Source organism: Solenopsis invicta, chromosome 2, assembly GCF_016802725.1.
Source record: "Solenopsis invicta isolate M01_SB chromosome 2, UNIL_Sinv_3.0, whole genome shotgun sequence".
Classification (NCBI taxonomy): Eukaryota; Metazoa; Arthropoda; class Insecta; order Hymenoptera; family Formicidae; genus Solenopsis; species Solenopsis invicta.
In genome coordinates, this window is record NC_052665.1 from 22,888,986 (window position 1) to 22,912,035 (window position 23,050).

At 29.1% G+C, this 23,050-nt stretch overlaps 1 protein-coding gene across 1 annotated transcript in view; it reads left to right on the forward strand.

Moving 5' to 3' along the window:
- LOC105203126 (transcription factor MafB) overlaps window positions 1-23,050 on the forward strand; it is a 72,064-nt gene that overhangs the window by 39,741 nt on the left and 9,273 nt on the right. Inside the window, exon 4 of the mRNA XM_026139464.2 lies at window positions 990-1,429. Within this exon, the coding sequence (XP_025995249.2) occupies window positions 990-1,358 (369 nt within the window). The 3' untranslated portion in view covers window positions 1,359-1,429. The remainder of the gene's footprint in view (window positions 1-989; window positions 1,430-23,050) is intronic.

Consider the following 23,050-nt stretch of genomic DNA (forward strand, 5'->3'; position numbering starts at 1 on the left):
GGGAAGCAGCCTCTAACGACCTTGACCTTGACATATGTTATCAATGAGAAGGTACTGAGTGACATACACAAGATTTTAAGTAATGCTCACTTTTTATTAAAAAAATATCATTACAGAAAGAAAAAACAGTTTTTCTTACTTATTTCGGAAAATATTTATTTTACGAAAAAATGTGTCAAACAGAAAATGAAGCTAGTAATAAGCTCTATAAAAAAGGTCATATACATATCTAACCTAATTTCAATACTTTCGTCGTTATTGTAGAAAAACTGTTTTGAGTCGAAAGGGTTTTCGACGCAAAATAGTTTTTCTACAATATACAGAGAACGCGTGGGCGGGGGAGGAGCTGCGCCCCTCCCCGTATTTTTTCTAATCTGACCTAACCTACTTCGTCTCAGGTCCATTAATGACGGGGTGGTTGCGGGAGGGGGTGGGCCATAAATTCAAATCTAATATCGCAACGTCAATTAGATATCCTTGGTCAAATTACAATTAAAATAGGGTTAGGTTGGGTTAGAAAAAATACGGGGCGGAGCCCCTCCCCCGCCCAAGCATCTACTTTTCACACAAAACTACTAAAAATAAAAAAAAGTTATTTTAAAAGAGTTTTTCTACTATAACGACTAAAGTATTGAAGTTAGATAAAAAATGTATATAACTTTTTTTATAGAGCTTATTACTAGCTTTATGTTTTGTTTGACACATTTTTTCGTAAAATAAATATTTAGTAAAATAATTAAGAAAAACTATTTTTTCTTTCTCTGATAATATTTTTTTAATAAGAAGTGAGCATTACTCAAAACCTTTTGTATGTCACTCAGTACCTTCCCATTGATAACATATGTCAAGGTCAAGGTCGTCAGAGGCTGCTCCCTTTTGTAAAGGTTTATCAGATATCTTTATACAAAAATTAAAAGTGCTGAGAATAGGAAAATGTTAAAAATATTCAACTATATTTGTTTAATTTAACTTAATGTTTGTATGCAAAGGTTGTGCGGCTGAAACAAAAGAGGCGAACACTAAAAAATCGCGGCTACGCTCAAAACTGCCGCAGCAAGCGGCTGCAGCAACGGCAGGACCTCGAGAGTACCAATCGGAATTTGCAGAACGAGCTCCAACGCACGAAGACCGAGCTGACGCGGCTTCAGCAAGAACGCGACCTTTACAAACAGAGATATGATATGTTGAGAATACGACAGAGTCATCATCACAACCATAATCATAGCCACCATCAGCAGCAGATGACGCAACAGCAACAACAGCAGCAGCAACATCAAACTCAAAGTCAGCAACCACATCCACAGCAACAGCAACAACAACATCAACCAGCACCAGCGAGTCCGGAGGTTTATCTGTGACATCGACAGCGCCGAGGAGGCGCTTGTTGGACTTGAAGAGTTACTCGTTGCGTTGATGGATTCTTGCAATGGTGAGTAATGACAAGCCAGTAGTATTGTAATATACTCTAAAAACGATAGTGTTTATATAATTCTCACTATATAATGTTTATATAAATACCAACATGTGGTGAGAATTATAAAAGTATCAAATCTTATACGCTCGCGCGAGAAATAGGACCTTGTAATTACATCACAGCAAAATTACAATGCAATGTTTTAAAAGCATTGTTAGAATATAGATATGCAACATGATTTTAATAATATTGTAGGAATATCTTAACCCTTAAACACACCGATCCTGTAAAATACGGAAACATATTTTCGAGTCTGGAAGACTTTTTCAACTTTGAGAAGCTATAACTTTGATTACAATCAATATTTTTCTACAATTTTTTTTCTTTTAATAAAAGTTCAGAATCTCAGGACTGCACAATCGGCATTGTCGAAAAATAATTTATTGTGAAGTTATAAAGGAAAAACCATTAAGCAAAAATGAGAAATTGTTAAAAAATCCACTTTTTCTTCAGAAAATTATATCTTTGCAACAAAAAACTTTTAAGAACTTTCAAATATGGCGCTTTAAAGTTAAAGAGTCACATTTTCAAAATAAAACTTGGCAAAGTCATTCCTTTTGAAAAGTATAATTATGTAGCATGGAGAATGTGAAGTATTTTTGAGCATCTAAAAATCCACTTAAAAAAAAATCATATCTTTGCAATAAAAAACTTTTAAAGACTTTACAATACGGCGTTTTTAAGCTAAAGATTCATACTTAAAAAAAAATTATATTATTGTCATTTCTATTAAAAAATGTACTCATGTAACAAAGTGAATATGAGGCATTTTTTATTAAATTGTGTCTAAAATTGAAAATTGATGTATTTCATAATATATTTCGGAAAATTTCCCTTTTTTACAGCATTTTATAGTATTCTAACTTTAGACAGAGTATTTGCGAGTAACATCCGCGAACCAACCTGTTCGAACGTATTTTGTCCAGCTTTTTTTATGTAAAATACACACAAAAAAAGTTTCACTTACACACTATATGGGTCGCATTGACCTTAACAAAACTTTGCTGCCGTGCTATTCGAATTCTAGTTGACCAAAAAAGTTGATCAACCATATCAATCGAAAGAAAAGATTTCAAACTTTTTTTACGTCTTGATCCGAACCTCTTATCTCATTCCGTCTTCACATAGCAAGCGTTCAAAACTTCATATGGGGTCTTTCAGACCCACTTACATATTGAAAATAAGTTGTTAACCTTTAAATACATCGATCCCGTAAAATACGTAAACACATTTTCCGGTTTGGGAGACTTTTCCAATTTTGAAAAGCTACTTAAAAAGAACTTTGGCTTTAATCAATATTTTTCAACAATCGTTTTTAACAAGTAGAAGTTCAGAATCTTAGAAATGTTACTGTATATTCGGCATTGCCAAAAAATGATTTATTGTGAAGTTATAAAGGAAAACCGTTAAACAAAAATAAAAAATTGTTAAAAAAATCACTTTTTCTTTAGAAAATCATATCTTTGCAACAAAAAACTTTTAAAGATTTTAAAATACGACGTTTTAAAGCTAAAGAGTCATACTTTCAAAAAAAATTATAGCATTATCATTTCTTTTAAAAAGCATAACTATGTAATAAGGAGAATATGAAATATTTTTAAATGTTTAAAAATTCACTTTGTTTTAAAAAATTATATTTTTACAAGAAACTTTTAAGGACTTTACAATACGGCGTTTTGAAGTTATAGAGTCATACTTTTAAAAAAAATTATGTTTTTGTCTTTCTTATTAAGAAGTATAATTATGTAACAAGCGAATATGAGACATTTTTGATTAATTCACGGTGCCTAAAATTGAAAATTGATGTCTTTTATGATATATCTTGGATCCTGCGCAGAAGCATTCTTTTCCACAGTACTATATGCATGATATTTTAACTTTAGACAGAGTATATACGAATAACATACGCGGATGGATCTATTCGAACGTGTTTTTTTTTGGTTTTTTTAATATAAGATTAGGGTCACTGCACCAGTCAATAAACAAATAAAAAATTGAACTAGTTAATGAACACATAAATACAATTTTAAAATAATATTTTAATAAAGTTTTTATGAAAATTAGATCCTTAAAAATATAATTAATTCGCAGTTTACTATTTTAAAATTTTATTATTTTAATACTTTTTTGAAACAGTTATTTACTGATAATTGTTCAGTGACTGGTGCAGTGACCCTACTCATAAAAAAGTTTGGTCGATTCTAGTTTCCGAGATATTCACTACTTTGTTTTACTCACAGTTATTGAAAATAAATTTTTCGTGATTCATATAGAACAATTGGAGATATAGCTCCTGGTGTTAATCTTTTGTGCTAAATAATTTCCATTATGGAAGAAAACGTAATTTATTGTCGAGTGAAAAGGACTCACTCGATCGTTTCGATTTAATATGATCGAAAGCGTTTATGTGTGTGTAAGTTTATGTCTTTGTGTTTGAGTAAGTAAATTATATTTTTATGTATTATGTTTGAAATAAATTACTTTTTTTATTAAAATGTTTTTTATATTAATCACAAGTCGGTATTCATAATTCAATCATTTTTGAAAAAGTGAGCTATTTCTTGAATTTTCTTGTTTTTTAGAAATGATCCATTTTGTCCAGGTCGGGTCTCATGTAATCCTCAAATGAAAAAGATCGGAGTGTGTTTCATCCGATATTACTTTAACTACAGAAATGTATTGTAAGAGATTTTAGTATATTCGAATAATTTGGTTTATGATCTCAGTGAAGTTAGCGCCACAACATTGACAAAATTCGAAATATGACATAATTAATTGTTCATTTATTGCTAATTTATTGTCTTAGTTTATTTATTTCTTTTATCCATTTGCTAGAAATAAAAAATTAGGATACTGACTTAACATTACGCTACCACCTTTACTTCGGAAAAATACATGTAGAGTATTATAAACAAAAATACAAGCCAGAATTTTTTGCTAATTAATTGCTTTAAAATACTGCAAAGAGATATTAAAAATCTTGATTGGTAATTGATATACTCAACATTGATTACAATAATGCGTAAGAGCCAAACGGTTAAAAAACAAATATTCTACATAAGATAAATTCTGATTTACTTTCCTAACTAAAAATATGGGAAATAACTTTTTTTTCGATTTATTGTTTATAAAACAAGTTTAAAAATAATGAAACATATGCAAAATATGAGAATAAAGTATATAAAATTAATTAATTGCTGTGTTAATTTCGATATTAAAATGTTTCTTGATTTTATTTCTCTTAAAATAACCCGATCCCAAATTTATTATTTATGGCACTGCCACTATCCATTGACTTTATCATTTAAATTAATAAAGTCAATGGATAGTGGCAGTGCCAGTGTCACGTACAAGAGTAGTATATAAAATAAACGAAGGGGTAACCACTCGGAAAATAAGTGTACACCGGACTTTGGACTTCAACACTTTACTGGATTTCACCGAACTGCATGGACTTTATCGGACTACGTTGGACTTCATCGGACTACGTCGGATTTCCTCAGACTTCATCGGACTTTATCGAACATCACGGAAAATTTGGACTTCATCGGATTACACCGAACTTCGCCGGACTTAATCGGATTTCGCGGACTTCATGGACTTCATTGGATTACGTTGGACTTTATCGGATTACGTTGGACTTTATCGGACTACATTGGACTTCATCGGACTACGTTGGACTTCATTGAATTACGCCGAACTTTGCCTGATCTCACGGACTTCATTGGACTTTACGGACTTCATCGGACTTTACTGACTTCATCGGACTTCGTCAGACTACGCCGGACTTTGCCGGGCTTCATCGGATTACGTTGGACTTCATCGGACTTTATCGGACTTTGCCGGACTTCGAGGAATTCAACGAAATTCAACGGACTTCTAGCGAGTACATTGGAATTCAAGAGTGGTTATTGTCCCCCCCCCCTCGAAAATAAATTAATTACCGTGTTGATTTGCTAAGTCGTCTTAGCCAAAACTCATTATATTTTATGGTAGAATCAATATGTGGTCTGATATAATTGTCAAGTAGTAATTTCACAGGACCTTCTCCTTTGTTAGTATACTGGCGTTTTTGTTCCTAACAAGTAGATTAATTGACGTTGATACAAATCCAAAGTAACTATTTTATTTAATTCCAACAGCTCATAATAAATAATGCCCTTGATATCTTATTAAATATAGAGTAGAACTTTCCTTTCAAAATGTTTGGATTTTGCAATTGATAGAATTTATTTATTCTTGCGTTTTGAATTATTACAAAATATCCATTTTTCATTGCTTGTAACAATTTTTGATAAAAAATTTTTTATGCTATTTATTGAGAAGAGCACAACCATTTGTTGATTTTTGTTGGCGTCAGTGAGCTTCCATATTTCATTTTTTGGATCTTTTCTATCTCGTGTAGGCGTTTGGAAATGGTTTATTGCGTTACTGGTTTACTTTTAACTGTTCTCTTTTTTTGTATTTGTACTGAATTCTCAACGAGCAATTGTTCCGAATCATTATTTCCAGAGCGTCGTTTATCTATCAAACTAAAATCAATGATTTTAACTTTTCGCAAGACATTTAAAAAAAAGTCAAATATTCTATCAATCCTTTTGTAAAGATTCGGAAATAAAAATCTTCGAACATAAATGTATTATAATATTTTTTTTATTATTTTCAGAGCGTTGAGTTTTTTGAAAAAATTTTACACTTTTAGTTACACATGGAATCCAGAAAATCTTACGTAACTTACAAAAGATTAACGACTTAAGGAGATGCTGAACTGACGTAATTACTGACATTGTTTCTGCGACCGCTTTCTTCAAATTGAGTACAAAATTAAAAATGCTTTTACGTAATTAAAATATACGTATTAATCTTGGGTGGAAACGTCAATTCTACGTTAATAACAACAAAAACTTAAAACGCACAGTAATAATCACTTACATCTGCACTCATCTACACCGTAAAGCTGTTAAGCCACGACAATGTCAGTTTATCTGACAGTTGTACAGGTTTCCTAGGCAATACGAAACATTGCCACTTTTCGGACAATGTGATAGAATAACAGAAACTTTGATCGAAAGTTTGGAAAAAAAATTTTGCTTGCATAAAATTATATGCGTACGTGCACGCGAAATAGAGGTGCACAATAGTAAACAGAATGCTTATAGTTATAGAAATGGAAGAAGATTAGTTCTTGAATGCACTGATAGATGGAGATAAAATTGAAGAATAAGGACAGATAAGTAAGTTAAACAAAGAGTGTTAACCTATTCCCCTTACTCTTTCTGTCTAGCAATAAGAAAAATCTACAGTTCCGACGTTGAGTGAGATCCACTGTCAGAGTTCAGCATCCCCTTAAATCAAAATATATATTCATTGTTCGATTTTTGGATATGTTAACACGTTCAAGCAGAAAATTTGCTCAATTAAAAAATTAAAAAATTTGGAAATTTACTGTATGTGATAAATTTTAGAAACATTTCTATTGTATATGTATATTACAAAATTTTAAAAACATCATGCGTGCAAAATTTTATGCAACATTTTGCATGCATGAAATGTGAAAGGTTAAAAACATTCTGCAAACTATACTATACGAGAAACGAATTTGATTGGACTCTAATGAGAACTGCACATTAAAGCTGCTGTACACTAATTTAATCTAAATATGAAAGTGACATATTACATATCATAATATGTGTATGACGTACTTACTACACACTAATGTGCACTAGTGAACCCAATCAAATTCGTTAAGAGTCATTTTTAGCCGTTATTACACATTTAATATATGTTTTCTTATTGCTACAAATAAATAAATAAATAAATAAATAAAATTGACGTAATTAACATCATCGATTTTTGCGATTAAATATTGCCAAGTGCCTTGGTGGTCGTACTGGCTAGGATGTCCGTAAGGATTGTAAAGAGATTCAGATTCAAACCTGGTTGAGGTAATAATTTTTGCAACAAATTCTTTATAATGATAATAAAAAAGCCTTCTTCGGTTGCAGCTAGATCTTAGTGCTTATATTTATTCGTGAGATTTTATATACTTCTCCGAATTCAACCAGAATGTGCGCCGAATTAATTTCGGTCGTAACACAGCATGTCGAATAAGAATTAGTAATATCACTATTTATATTAAATTGATTAATTTAATATAATAATTGATGCTGATTTGCATCTATATATCCCATTTCCCCCTGAAAAAACTGTAAGAAATTAATTGCGAAAAATAACACCCCACCAGGGTTACGACCGAAATTAGTTCGGCGCACATTTTGGTTAAATTCGGAGAAGTATATAAAATCACACGAATAAATATAAGCACTAAGATCTAGCTGCAACCGAAGAAGGCTTTCTTACTATCATTGTGTTATTACACTATCGGTCTAATAATATATTTGTAAATTCTTTATAGTTTTTAGAATGAAAAGGAGCGGGGGTCATAAAGATGCTTAAACATGAAAACTATTAAATTGATTAGCAATTTAATTTCGTTATATTACATTTTTAGATTCTATTTAACCTGTAATGGTCACACTTCCAAATAATAACATAATGGTCACATGGGGTCCACTAGACCCCCTGCACACAATCGTCATTTGCCAGCTCTTTGATATTTCGTCGAAAAAATTTTACTGGATATATCTTGAAGTCTATTCTTTATTATTCAATAATTTTTTAAAATTAGAATTTAACATAATGAAAAAATTCAAATAAAAAAAACTGAAAAATTTAGCTTTTTTACAAAAATATTCATAAAATTTTTAATTTTTGAGATAATTCAACAAAAATTTAAGAGTGTATTTTTAAGATAGTATATTTTCAGATAAATTTAATATAATAAACAAATTAAAATAAAAAAATGCAAAATTTGATTTTTTTACAAAAAATTTATAAAATTTTTATTTTTTGAAATAATTCAACAAAAATTTAGGAGTATATTCTCAAGAGAGTACACTTTTAGATAAAAATTAGTTTCATAGAAGGTTGTTCAATTTTGAATGGTCTGTGTATCGTTAAAGTTAGAAGAAGGATGCGTGGGGTTCTTTGAATCCCGGGTGACCATTATGGTTTAAAAGTTTAAGTCCAGCAATTATGCAAGGTGCAGTTTGAGGGATCTTGTGAATGTTTGTAAATTTGCCTAGAAAATTATTATTGAGCACTAAGAACTGCTTCCTTCTGATATAATCATTTTCATAATTTAAATGTGTTGATACACTTCCAGATTAGGATATCGTTTATATACCTTGTTAAAAATTCCAGACATGTCTAGATATTTAGACATAACAATTTATATGCGGTTTTTTGCACGAGAAATCTATGTTATGATCATATCATGTTTGGAATTCCAGCTACGTTTCAGACCAAATCTTGTGTGCAACTCTCTTTCTGTCCAACATATATTTGGAATTCTAGGATTCAAAGCCAATACTATTGCATGGGAATTCCATTAAGTTTCAATATGTATCTGGAAATCTTATTATTTAAATAGCAATCCTTACATAAATCGGCTTACTGAATTTCCATTATTAACTACTACGTCTAAATATCTAAAATTTTTCGCAGGATAATAAATAATTATGCAAGATAATTATGCACTATATGGAAATCAACTCCGATCATCTTGACTTTAACATATATTGTCAAGGTCATGACTCTGAGTGACTTTAAGGAAGCTTTAGCGTTGTCGTTATTCTTTAAAAAATTATTAATAAATGAAGTTGACAAAGTAAATGTGTATTTCTTATAAAAATAAGGTCTTTCTTTCGGGTTTCTTTCGTATGAAAACCCTTTACATTTATGGTACTTTACAACCCGAAACGAGGTTCATCTCATTCTACTTATCTTACGGGCGAAACATCTACAATTGTACCGTACTTCATGGGTTTACAACTTTTTACACGATAACCTGGTCAATTGGAACATGGTCAATCGCGACAAAAATTTCATGTGGATTAAATTATATCTTACGGGTTTCGCTCCACGGAAGGTCGTTCACAGTACAAATATACAAATTCTATTCTATTTATGCCAGCTAAAGTTCAAATTATAGACTTAATTTTTTCAACTTTTTGTAATAATAACTTTTTAACGAATAACGAGCGACAGTTAAAACTTAAAGGTTATTTAAGATCATGAGCATGACAACATATGTCAAAGTTTAAGTAATCGGAGCTGGTTTCGTCATAATACAGTTCATAATTACAATTATATTTTATTCGTAGCAATGCTCGGAAAATTTACTTATATATATATGTATATTCGTACATGTACTTACTGCTGTTGCTATGTGCACGGTGAAACATTGAGAGGAGTATGCATCAAGCAATTGCGAGTAATGCGTAACATTAAATTGTCTTTTGCTGTTGAATAGCGCGGATTTATGTATACAGATTTTTCTCAATTAATTTCTTATTAGTTATTGCAAAAATCTTGATAGAGGACTTTTCTATTAATTTAATATATTCTATTTAGCTCTGAGCGATGTATTATTAGATACTCTATAACTCTATTTGTATTTTGATCTTTTATAATGATAAGATTGATTCAAAGATGAATAAGATAGAAAGAAAAGGTTGATCTCAAATATCTCTTTGTTTAACCCTTAAACATATAAGTGGGTCTGGGAGACCTTTCCGAAAAAACTTTACTTTCGTGCCATTTTATTTTAGTTAAGCAATGAAGTTGGTCAATTGTAACAATCGATAGAGGAAATTTCAAACTTTTTTTCCACCTAGCCTAAATCTTTTTTCTCAATCTGTTTTCACACAGTAAGCGATCGAAAATCTAGGGAAATTTTCAATATGTGTTTAAAAGTTAAAATTATTTTTCAAGAAAACATACTTTTATTTCTATTAAAATTATAAATATTTTTATTTCTATTTAAATTATAAATACTTATATTTAAAATTAAATTTAAAAAATTTTCTTACTTAGTTGTTAAATTTTAAAAATTCGAAAATTATCAGAACTTTTTTTTTATTCTTTTTTGTGGATTTTTTGGTTCTTTTTTTAAATTTATTGGAAAAATTCACGTGTATTTGTAAAATAATTCTTTTTTCCGCAAAGAAAATGATTGCATATATTTAAATTAAGTTAAATAAAGTTAATATGGTATAAAGATGTTCAAAAGATATCTAAGGAATATTTTCATGGCGTCTTTTAGACTTTATGCTGTCAGAGATGTTAGTTATCTTCAAAGAATTACAATGAATACATTATGGATAAGTATATAATACAATATTATTAAAATATTTTTCAAGAAAGATAATTTTAATATTTTTCGAAATTTAAAATTTTTTAGCGGACTAATATTTACTGCTCGCAAAGAAACATGATTTATTAACTTTAGAGCACAATTTTTCGTGACAGTAATAAATATGAGTATGGTATAAAATTTAAAATTCAAGTGTTATTGTACCATGATCTTAGAACATATACTACTGAAAGAAGTATAGGTCTATAATTCTTGTACAGTCGTGAGCTAAAAGGTTGCAACACATCTTCTTCTATGGTTAGATGATTCGATTCTTAATTGGTTGGATCCACAGGTAAGAACCAATAACGTTCGCCATTCGATGAGCAAATCTACATTCCAAAAACAATCGAAGAAAATGTGTTGCAACCTTTTAGCTCGACTGTACATTGACCCAGAGAAGATTGACAAGGATGGAGATACAATGAGTAGAAGTTTGACAAGGATAGATATAAAATGCGCCTAGTCAGCAATGCCCATGCTTCGACAAATGAAAGCGTAGATATGCATAAGGACTGCGGGGTGATGAAAAACAGCAGTAACATCGGTTTGATTTGTCTTGAGCATGCGCATTTTCAACTATGCGCATTATATATTCATCCTTGTCAATCTTCTCTGCGTTAACTTTTTAAGCCTATGCTTCTTCTAGTAGTATATGTTCTAAGACCATGATGGTGATCTCATTAGTACCAAAGTCATCTTGTTTTATGGTATACGATTTCTTAACCCAGCTCATCACATTTATTTCTGAATTTATAGCAATTGCCACATTTTGGTCCGTGAGACAAACCGGAAATAGAAGAAAAACAAAGTTTTGATAAAACCAAGATTAAGTAACTTCCTGGATAATCATGATAGACATTAAAAATTAGGTAGCATATCATTTACGTAGCAAACACAGCAAATTTTTGCAAAAGACGATTTTTCGGAAAAAATTGGAATTTTTCTGGTTTTTTCCAACGATTTAAAAGAGCCTTTTTTTTAAACTATATAAATTTTAAGGTCTAGTGGACAGTTAAACCCTCGTCATGGGATTGGAGAGCAATTCTACGAGAAAAGTACTCCAAATTATTAATATATCGCAGTTTAATCGACGCCACTATTATAGCGGCGAATAAATTTTTAGACTGCGCAAACGGTTCACTGGTTTTGCTGCTTGGAAACACGAGCACGCAGCGCGCGCGATTTCATGAACGAACCCGTCGGTCTTTCCCGCTCCCCTCACTTTATTTGCAACGCCATTTCTGCTGACATCGCTGCTCGGCGCTGAAACCATCGGGATGGAACGTCGGTAAACAATACGTTCACCTCTTTCCCAGTTTCGAAACCCGCAGCCTGGTGAGAAGGTGAGAAAGAGAGAGAGAGTGAGAGAGAGAGAGAGAGAGAGAGAGAGAGAGAGAGAGAGAAGATTGTGCCAAAACCACCCTTTACAAGTTCATACAGAAGATTTTAGATAGCTTATATTTCTTTTGCGTTATTAACGTACAAATGTCTGTAAAAAATGTCAAAATTTAGCATATTTTTAAGTTACACAAGTTTAAATTTAATGTATGAGAAGCATGTGTATGAAATTTATTGCACTTTTGACAACATTAAGTGTTTTTAATGTAATTGTTTGAAAGTTGCTTCTGTTACATTATACTATATTAAATTTTGCTGCATATTTTTAACAACGTACATCAATAAAGCAGCATACCTAAGATTTATGATAAAATGTATAAATATTTATGTACTTTTTTTATTTATTGAGTTTATAAGCAATTTTATACAAGTATCTTATATTGCATTTAAGTATGAAATTACCGTGATTAGTTAAGCAAAACTTTTAGTAATAATATTATTTAGTAGTAATAACTATTTCTGCAAATAAGACATTTTTGAAACAAAATTACTTTTGCTCAAAAAATATTTGCAATTAAGATCTACTTAAATAAAGCAATTAAACCGAAATTTATTTTCGCCGTTAAATTGTATTCAACATAATTATACTCGACCTTTAATACAGTGTATCAATTGATTTACGGGGCTGTTTATGCTAGTCGAGCTTTGATACGGCGATTTTTTTATAGTCTCTATCAATTTAACAATAATATAAAAGTAATTAAGTACATAAAATTGTAGAAATAAAAAAAATTATTTTAATGTAATGTTTATGCATTATTACGTGCATTGTAATATGCTTTCGCCTTTTGCACGCTAATGCGCTCAAACTCTGCAATTTTCAAACTATGAACTTTTTTCGAAGTCTGTGCTCATTAATTATATGGTATATATATAATAATGTTCATTTATCATAACCGTTTATCCATCTTTTATATTGTTCAAATAACTTTATTCATTAGTGTAAAATTATGATTTGCCGATTTTTCAAAAATATCGATTTTTGATACTTCAAGTAGTTTAATCAAACCTTTTTGAACGATTTACATCGAATTATTATTATTTTTTTTTTAGTTAGAAGGGTCAACTAAAAACCCCACTGGATTTTTCGCTTTAAGTTAAAATTAAAAAAATTGAGATTCTTTACTTAAAATATTCGATTTTACGAATTTTTGCAATTCTGAGGCGATTTCATACGTTATGAGCTAAAAAAATATGCTTTCTGTTCAAAAATATAGCGTGTCAAAGTTACAGGGTACAACAAACCTATAGGTAAAGAGAAAGATTACCAAAGATAAATGTAGGAACTTAGGATTAACAAAGTTGTCGTACGAAATGTAAATAGGGTGCTGTAATGTTATCTTTTTAAGATAGAATTATATTTTATGTTCGTGAGAAAACGAAATTCTGTCGTGCAAAAGCTGCATGAGTTTTCGATGATTGTCAGACATAGAGTAGGATAAAGTTCTAATGAGGATTTAATAGACTTGTCTACAGGGGTCGTTTGACAGTGGTTCGTTCTCGACCCTCGTGGATCCCTGAACACAGACATCGCATGTCAAGTTGACGGATTGACTGCTCGTCTGTTTCAACAGATTCGTTTGTCTCTCATTGTGATAGCTTTCGCTTAATTAAATTGAGGGGTATTAAAGTTTTCAAAAATACTTAGATTTAAAACGTTTATGATACTGGAACTTAATTTTGAATGTGTTAATTAACTTAAATGATGGCAGTACTTTTACGCAACAATTTTTTTTATATATGTTTATTTATAATTTTAAAGTGAACTTTATTGCAAACTCTAGGACTTTTTATTATTGTACTAAAAAAATAAGTGATATATGATACGAAAGTTAATTATTAAAAAGTTTAGTATAAAGATGAGAAAATTATCGGTTATAGCTTCAAATATTATTTATAATACGTCGCTTAAAAAAACGTTTCTTAAACATTATACTATCCATACAGTATAGAAGCAATATTGCTGCAACGTTACAATATTGCATATTGCAGTGCAATGTTTATCAAAGACATTTATAGGTGTTTTTTTAATACTTCAGCAACGATTTAAAAATATTGTAAAAAATAATGCTTTATGTTTTATCAGCGAGCAGTACATGTCCGTTACCAGATGAACACAGCAGAGTTTTACTTCTCTGTAATTAAAAAAAAAAATCACTCAAGATAGAATAAACGGTGCATAGCATTATCAGATTTTTTACCTACATTCTAATAAAATAATTTTTTGAAGGAAATAGCCTCCAAAATTAATTTTGAAGGCAAAAGAAAATAAAATGTACATTATTTTGACAATAAATTTTCCTTTCTGTAAGAATTAATTTAGAGACGTATAATATTTGTGAAAGCTATATGTGCCAAAATATTGCCAAAATGTGCCAAAATTGTAATTGCATTGTTGCAAAATATTTCATTGCAGTATTTTTAAAGCAAACATTTTACTTATAGTAATTATATATAAATATCAAAGTATTATTTTAACATTACATTAATATTTTTCTTACATTAAGACAATATTTATACGAAAATCTATTTAAGATTTTTAGAAATATCTTATTCATGCTGTGTACTCAGACATCTATACTCTTAACTTAATGTCGTTTATTTTCCATGATCATCTTGCAAGCGCAGTCACTTAAGTACATAGTCACATTGTTAGTATTGCTAAACTTTTCTGATCATAAAACCGGTTACCCATCAAACTCGGAATTGGCTTCAGCGTTGCTTAATTATTAAGATCATACAGGAAGTGATATTTCGTGATGAGCTGTGAACACTTAATGTTTATGGATGCATATATATGATAGATTATTTGAATAGTTATTGTAGGAAAGACGATAATATATATGTATAGTTAAAATGTGTTTTTTTTTAATAAATAAATATAAAGTGTTTAGTGATTTTTACATATGCGGAATAACTTCCTGAGTAAAAATTTTATGTATAATTATATGTAACCATATTTAAATCATTATATATGATCATGTACAAAATTTGTCTCTATATGACCATGTATGAACGTATACAAACATATTGTATAATATAAAAAATTTATTTATAAATAATTACTTTAATATTGTCAAAAACAGTTTTCTTAATGTTAAGTCTTAAATAAAATAGAAATGTTACTTAAAAAAAAATCGAGAATCTTTTTCAAGAATTTTTTTTCGGAAATTTTCAAGCGGCCACCCATCCAAGTCATAACTTTGCCCAACGTTGCTTGACTTGTAAGACCGCTGCGAACTAATGCGTGGTGATGATCTGTGAACACTTTATGTTAACACATATATATCGAGTCAATTTATGTTATTGAAAAGATGAAATATATAATTAAAGCATATTATTTATATAAACATATATAAAATTATATTTTTTTACGATTTTTTACGATTTGAATGGGTAACCGCTTGAAAATTTCCGGAAAAAATTCTTGAGGATTCTCGATTTTTTTATTTTAAACAATATTTTTATTGCATTTAATGTTAAGAAAACGAATTTTTACAATATTGAAATAAATATTTATAAATAAATATTTTTTTCGTAGAAAAGTTTTCAAGTCAGCGAAAGCAACACGTCGCGAGCAGGCTTAGAAAATTTTGTAAATAAGATGAATACTTTTAAAATGTCTAAATGTAAACGTACTTTGTATTTGCGACAAAAGACGCATTATGCTTACGCGGTAAAAACATGCTTCCCGATTGATATCCAAATCCGAATATACTATGGATGTTCAAAAATTGGCCATTAATAGACATCCAAAATTGGACATACAATGGACGTCTATTTCATGTCCATGGACATGCAGACATAAAATAAACTTAAAACGGATGTCTATAGGCTGTCCTGTGCTATCTGGGATATGATTATATAAGGTAAAATCAGATATGATTAACCTACCTAATTATGAATTTATATATGATCATACATATTTATATAAAAACCATATATGATTATATATAGCTTCATATTTAAAATCTACTATTATATATGATCATATAAGATTGAATATGGAGTCATATATTTACATATATGGAAAAATATTACTTCATATCAGATTATGCTTGGCAATATACAAGATAAAATATAATCATACATAAATTATATATAATCATATACATTTATATATATTTATATATAACTATACATGAAAAATTTTTACGAAAAGATCTGTTTTTGTTGCGCTTGGAGAAAACACTGTTTAAAAAGTATACAAAATCGGGTAAAAAATAATAGAAACCTAAAAAAATTTAATAGAAATCCTATATAATTTTATCTGAATTTATATAGGTTTCTATACTAAATTTCTATGTTTTTATTATTTCTTACTTTTAAAGCAAGGAAGTAAAATAGATGACACTTTTTATTATTTTTAAAGCAAGAGAATCAATGGCGCTAGTTAAAATTATGTCACATGACAACAACGCATAAAAAGTTGAGTTTAACCCTTAAACACATATTGAAAATTCCCCTAGATATTTTTGATTGCTTACTGTGTGAAGACGGAATGAGAAAAAAATTTTGGGTTAGGTGGAAAAAAAGTTTGAAGTCTTCTCTATCGACTACTATGGTTGACCAACTTCATTGCTTAACTAAAATAAAATGGCACTAAAGTAAAGTTTTTTCAGGAAGGTCTCCCAGACTCACTTATGTGTTTAAGGGTTAAATTGAAAGAACGCGTGGTGTTGAAATCATTCTTGAGATAGGTCGCTACACTACATGTATTGGTAGCACAGAGTTTAATGCATCATGTTTTGTCATTAAAAATATAAAATTTCTTCTAAAAATGCTGTATTTAATAACAAAAATGTCAGATGCAATGTGTGGCATGTTTTTGTAAGATTTATTAAACTACTGGGTGGAGAAAACCGGTTCAAACATATTCGTACAAAGTTATTGAATTTTTTTAAGTATGCAGAATAGTATTTGGAACAAAAACAACAGGCTGTTGTTTTTGTAAACATTATGTAACATATTATATAATAATAACATACATAAATATACACATATACATATATGCATATATGGATATATATAACATCTTTATGTGCTTTAATGATTTTGTTTAATTTATTGAAAAAAATATTTCATGCAAATATAATTATATAAAATTATATAAAACTATCTAGAAACATATATATTATGTATAATTAATTATATATTTATATATAACGAGTATAACATGTGGACAGATGTCCAAATATATATGTATACATACATACAAACGCACACGCGCACGCACATACACGCACACACGCACGCGCGCGCACACACACACACACACACACACACACACACACACACATACACGCATGCACGCACGCACGCACGCACGCACGCACGCACGCACGCACGCACGCACGCACGCACGCACGCACGCACGCACGCACGCACGCACGCATACCCGCACATATACATGTATAGTTATATATAAATATATAATTGATTATACGTAATATATATTTTACATAAATTTATGTAATTTGTATATTTTAAATAATTTTGTATAATTAAATATGGTTATATGAAAAACTTTTTTCAATAACTTAAACAAAATTATTAAAGCACAAAAAAATGTTTTTTCCAAACAAAACAAAAAAATGTATTTAGTATACAAGATACATTGTAAATATTGTGATGTATCCTAAATGGGTAAAACATTAAAAGCAAAAATATCAGAATATCGTAACGCAAAAATATTGACAATTATTCATTTATAACTGAACACATCATCACAACGATTAGGGAAGTGTAGATGTATTAAATAAGGAATCGTTTCTTTATAAACGCAGAATTTCCGAAATGTTACACATCCAAATGCAAAAAAAAACAGAATTAATTTGCAATTAGATACGGAATTCTTACACAAGGCTTATACATATATCAATTCTTAATAATCCAGACAAATTTATTGTTTAAGGACAAATGTTTACCCTTTGATAATATTTGTAATATTTATTTTTATTTACTTATATTTATCGTTATTGACTTTAGTTATAACCCTAACTTTTGACTGCAATTAAACTTATACATTACCAGCAACTTATTTGTTCGTCAACTGCTGTACGAAACAGTTTATTTTAATTCGTGTTATAGATTTTCCATTTTCATATTAATTGATATTATTGAATGATATTTTTAAATAGCAATTGATATTTTTATACAAGTTCTGGCATTACCAGAATATTTAAATACATTTTCTCATTGTGACAATAAAGTACTCTTTGGCAAATGCAGTAAGTGATCTCTATACGTCCTTAAGCAATTCATCAATTTATCATGACATTATATATAAGGGAGACCGGGGCAAATCGTTAGACGGGGTAATTCGATAATTTAAAATATCTTTTTATGGGTACATATTAAAAATTTACTTTAAACACTGTAAACACGTCCTAATGTAACGATGTTGGTAACAAAGTTTTGTTGGTAACGGCGTCATATTGAAGTCATAGTAGTGAAAAATGTATTTTGCGACAGTCAAAGTAATTTCTGATAGCATTTCTTCGAAATTTAAATAAGATAATAAAGTTTTTTTGAAAACTTTGAATGTATCGTGTCCAGTTGAATGTATTTGAAACATTTCGTGTTTACTTTTTGCTGTGTGATGTTTATTTTTGTCAATCATAAGTGATTATGCGCACAGTTGATGTTGGGGCTATTCGTAATACCAAGCACCGAGGCAATTCGTTAATACTGATTGCAGCGCCTAACCTAAGTTGGATAACCCTAACCCTTTAGCTGTGTTACGAACGTCTGCGCTATGCAAAATTAAGCATTGAGGTAAAGTTCTTCATTGAATTAGTTCAAACTTGATAATATTGTGTATTTTAGTACATAAAACATGAATATGAATATAAAATTGTCGCTCTTAAGCAGGTAAAAAGGTATAAAGCGTTAAAGATTGATACTTGTAAGGTTAGGAAATTTGTCACACCAATGGCATAAAAAGACATGCGAACGTGTATGTTTGCATTTGTTTTTTGTATACTTATATCCTTTTTTAAATAAAAAAAAGTCTCAACAACAGCTTTTTTACAGTCTGTCAACTTGAAACACAAATTTCGAGATATTCCCAGACTAGTTACAAATTACCCCGGGCTTGGAGCTATTCGTAATTTTTGGCATTAGTTGACATTTTTATATGTACTTCAAAGCAAGTACACTTCCATGTTCTATCTATACCGGCATTGTGAAAGAGAAGGTTCAACCTTTCAAACTGTCCTATGTTTTTTTTTTAATGAATATAGGACTCAGGAAACACAAAAAAAAGGTCTAACGAATAGTCCCGATCTCCTCTATACAGAACATTGTTAATTAAATTTTTCGTTTTTGTTTATTGTCACTTTATTGTCATCATGTATCAACGCAATTGTCTTAGGTAACGGAGAGATACCCTAACTGTTCTTGAATATCGAGACTTAAAAAGTGCACGTCTTTTTTTGTGCTTACTATGCTGAGGTACCAAATGATGTCGAAACATTTGAGATCATTTTGGATTTCAAATAAAGCTGGTCATTTGAATAAGGAACTTACGCACTGACAAGAGAACATTCCCAAGTGTAAATTTCTGATTCTAATGAAACTTTGTATACATATTGGTTAAATAAATAGATGAATTTAGAAAATATCAGTTGCTGCCCAAAAAGATTTTAAGGAGGGAAATCATATCTCTTGTGTAAAGCGATTTTCAGTTTCTTTTGTGATACGTAATCTCAAAAAATATTCAAAATATCGAAAAATGTATTATACAAAAAGAATATTTTATACAAAAAATTTATAATAAAATTATTTCTATTCCTGTTAATAATATTTTATAAAAATGATTTAAAAAAATAATTTTTTTAAATAATTATTTTAAAAAAAGATTGACGGAATGAATAGAGGTAATTTTATTATAAAATTTTTGTATAAAACATTTTTTGATATCTTGAGTAGTTTTTGTGACATAATAAAAAAAGCTGAAAATCGCTTTACGCATAAAAAGTAATTGTATTTCTTAAAACCGTTTTTGGGCAGTAACTAATATTTTCTTAATTTATTTATTTATGTAACTTATAGGTATACAAAGTTTCATTAAAATCAGACATTTATACTTGGGAATGTTTCCTTGTGAGTACGGCGCGGACACTTTTACTAGTCTTTTTATCAATTATCCTTAATAATTTCGGAGGATTAATTTTATTACAAAATTTTTTATTGGGTATTGTAGCTACAAAAGAAGATCATGGTTGTACTTATAATCAAAGCAATATTTATAAAATATGTAGAACAATATTATTGTAATGTTTCTTAAACATTCAGAAATATTATGTTTTAAAAACATTTATACAATATTATATAAGAACATTGAAAAAATATTTGAAACATTATTATTAAAACATTCGGAAATGTTATATTAAACGTTTGTAAACATTCGAAAATAATATATTATTTAGTAATGTTTGGAAAACGTTTATACAATATTATATGAAAATATTTATAAAATTCCTGTAAAATTAATGTTTCAAAATATATATTTATAATGTTTCTTGTTTACTCGGTGAGTAAGGATCGAGAGTTCGAGTTTTACATTTTATACTCACACGGCGTTATGTCTTGCTTGATTCATAAGTTGGAGTGACAGAGAGGATGGCTATGCCATAGCCAACTATGTGATATATTGAAGTGTTGAAACAGGTGGATTGATGAGGGGGAAGGGGGAACTTCAAGAACGAACCGGAAGCGAGATGAGCTTTATTGTCAAGTCACGCTAGCATCGTGACCTATCTCTATCTTCTTCAATAACCCCTCTGCTTCAGAAGTTTCCCTCTTTTCCTCCCTGTAGATGATCTACCCTTGTTCACTTGCTTGCAAGTACACGTTTTAAATTTGTAGTGGTAAATATAGAGATGACTGTATAAGTAAAATATAACATTTCTACAAAAATATAATTTATTATTCATTATTCAGAATCGAATAAATAAAAACTATTACTAGTACACAAAAAATCTAAATAACTTATAAAAACATTTATCTTAAAAACATAATGTGTCTACTATATAAAATTAAAATTTATTATGAAGAAAAAAATTGATATTTTTTCGTAGAAGTAATAAAAGAGAAAAGTGATATCATATACTTTCATTTACATTTTATATAATAACTTTCTTAATAATCAACATTTTTAATTAAAAACTTGATGCTTATATTCGTCAATGTTTTGTTTAATCAATTCTAGACTTAATATTTATGAAATATTAATTATTTACCATTTGACTATACCGTAATGAGTCAAAGAGAAATAGGAATGGTAACGTGGCTTTCTCCAGAAAACTACATATTGTTTAAAACTATAATGTTCTGTTATAAAATATATTTATTAAAAAAATATATATATATATATTTTAATGTATAATGTATTTATATATGTATGTATTCTCTCGCATATAGACAATGCTGAATATTTATAATAATACATATATGTAATATTAATTATACGTTAAAACTTCACAATTAAAACTATAATCTAAATTAAACTACAATCAATTTATTAAATAATTATTTTGATATGAATAATTCGCAAAAAAAGCCATATTTAGCCTGTGGTGTCCTTTAAGCATGTTTATGAGACTATATTAGCCAAATCCCATACTGTTATTTAAATTTGGTTAACTTGAAATGTGTAGAATAAAATGTTAAATAACGGTAAGAAACACTCAAGTACACATATTTGTGTGAAAATACGTTCAAGTTTAAAGGAATGGCAAATATGTGCAATTATATGTTAAAATATATAATGCTGGACAAAACGTTTGCAATTTTCTCGCATTTCACGAAGAGGTAAATGTCTTGATAAAAAGAAATCGTAGACCGATATTCATAATCAATTCTTATTTCAAGATCGTCTTAAGTAATATCTTAAGATGTTAATAAGGCTTTTTGATTGGTTAATGACATCTTAAGAAAATGCTTAAGACGATCTTAAATATAAGAGTCGACTATGAATACCAGTCGTAGAGAAGTTTTCAATCACACAATTTAAAGAGCAAAGATAAGGGTTTAAATCTGTATTTCAATTGTGTTTCTAATTTTGTTCCTAAATTACGTACAATTGAATATTGATATTTTTTGTAATACTTCTTTGAAGTGCTGCAATTTGATGAAACATCATCGAATAAAAATATAAAAGTATTTTAAAATAAGCTTCCTAAGCTTTAAAATGCTTTCTAGAGAAAATTGATACGATAATTTTTAATAATATCGAATTTTTTAAAAACTTATTTTTTATAAAATGTTATTTAATTGCAAAACTAAAGGGTTTACAGAAAAAAAAGAAAAAAAGTGTTATATAGCTCTGAATTTTCACAAATGTTTTCAAAACTTTTTTGAAAACTTTTTGACCATCAATGATTTTGTTTAATATGAAAACAAAAAACAAATTGTTTTTCTAACCTATATTTTCAACTAACACTACTTTGAATATTATTTTTAGACATTGCTATTAATTATTAATTATTAAATTATTAAGTATTAATTATTAAAAGAGGTTAAATGCAGTTTAAATTTATAAGTTAAGTTTTGTGTTGCCAAATGTATTATTTTTACATTTGAAATAATTTTTTATTAATAAATAAACTTACCTCATACAATTTATTTATATTTTATCAGAGTTATCAGTTGGTCATATTCAGACATCACAATTGCCTATTCTTTGAAAATATTTATATTTGTACTTTATTTAATCTTAAGAAAAAATTTTTTTTTTCGCGTGCCATATACGCTTATCAACGCGTAGACAATCTCTTTTGCATATATTCATAGATATAGGAACCTACAGTTTTAATGCCACTTCCGAACGGCCTATTAGAAGAGATTTTCCTGGACAGAGTTACTGTCGATGGTTTGCCTTTGACTTCCGAGAGGTGGCGATTGTTTCTAAAATC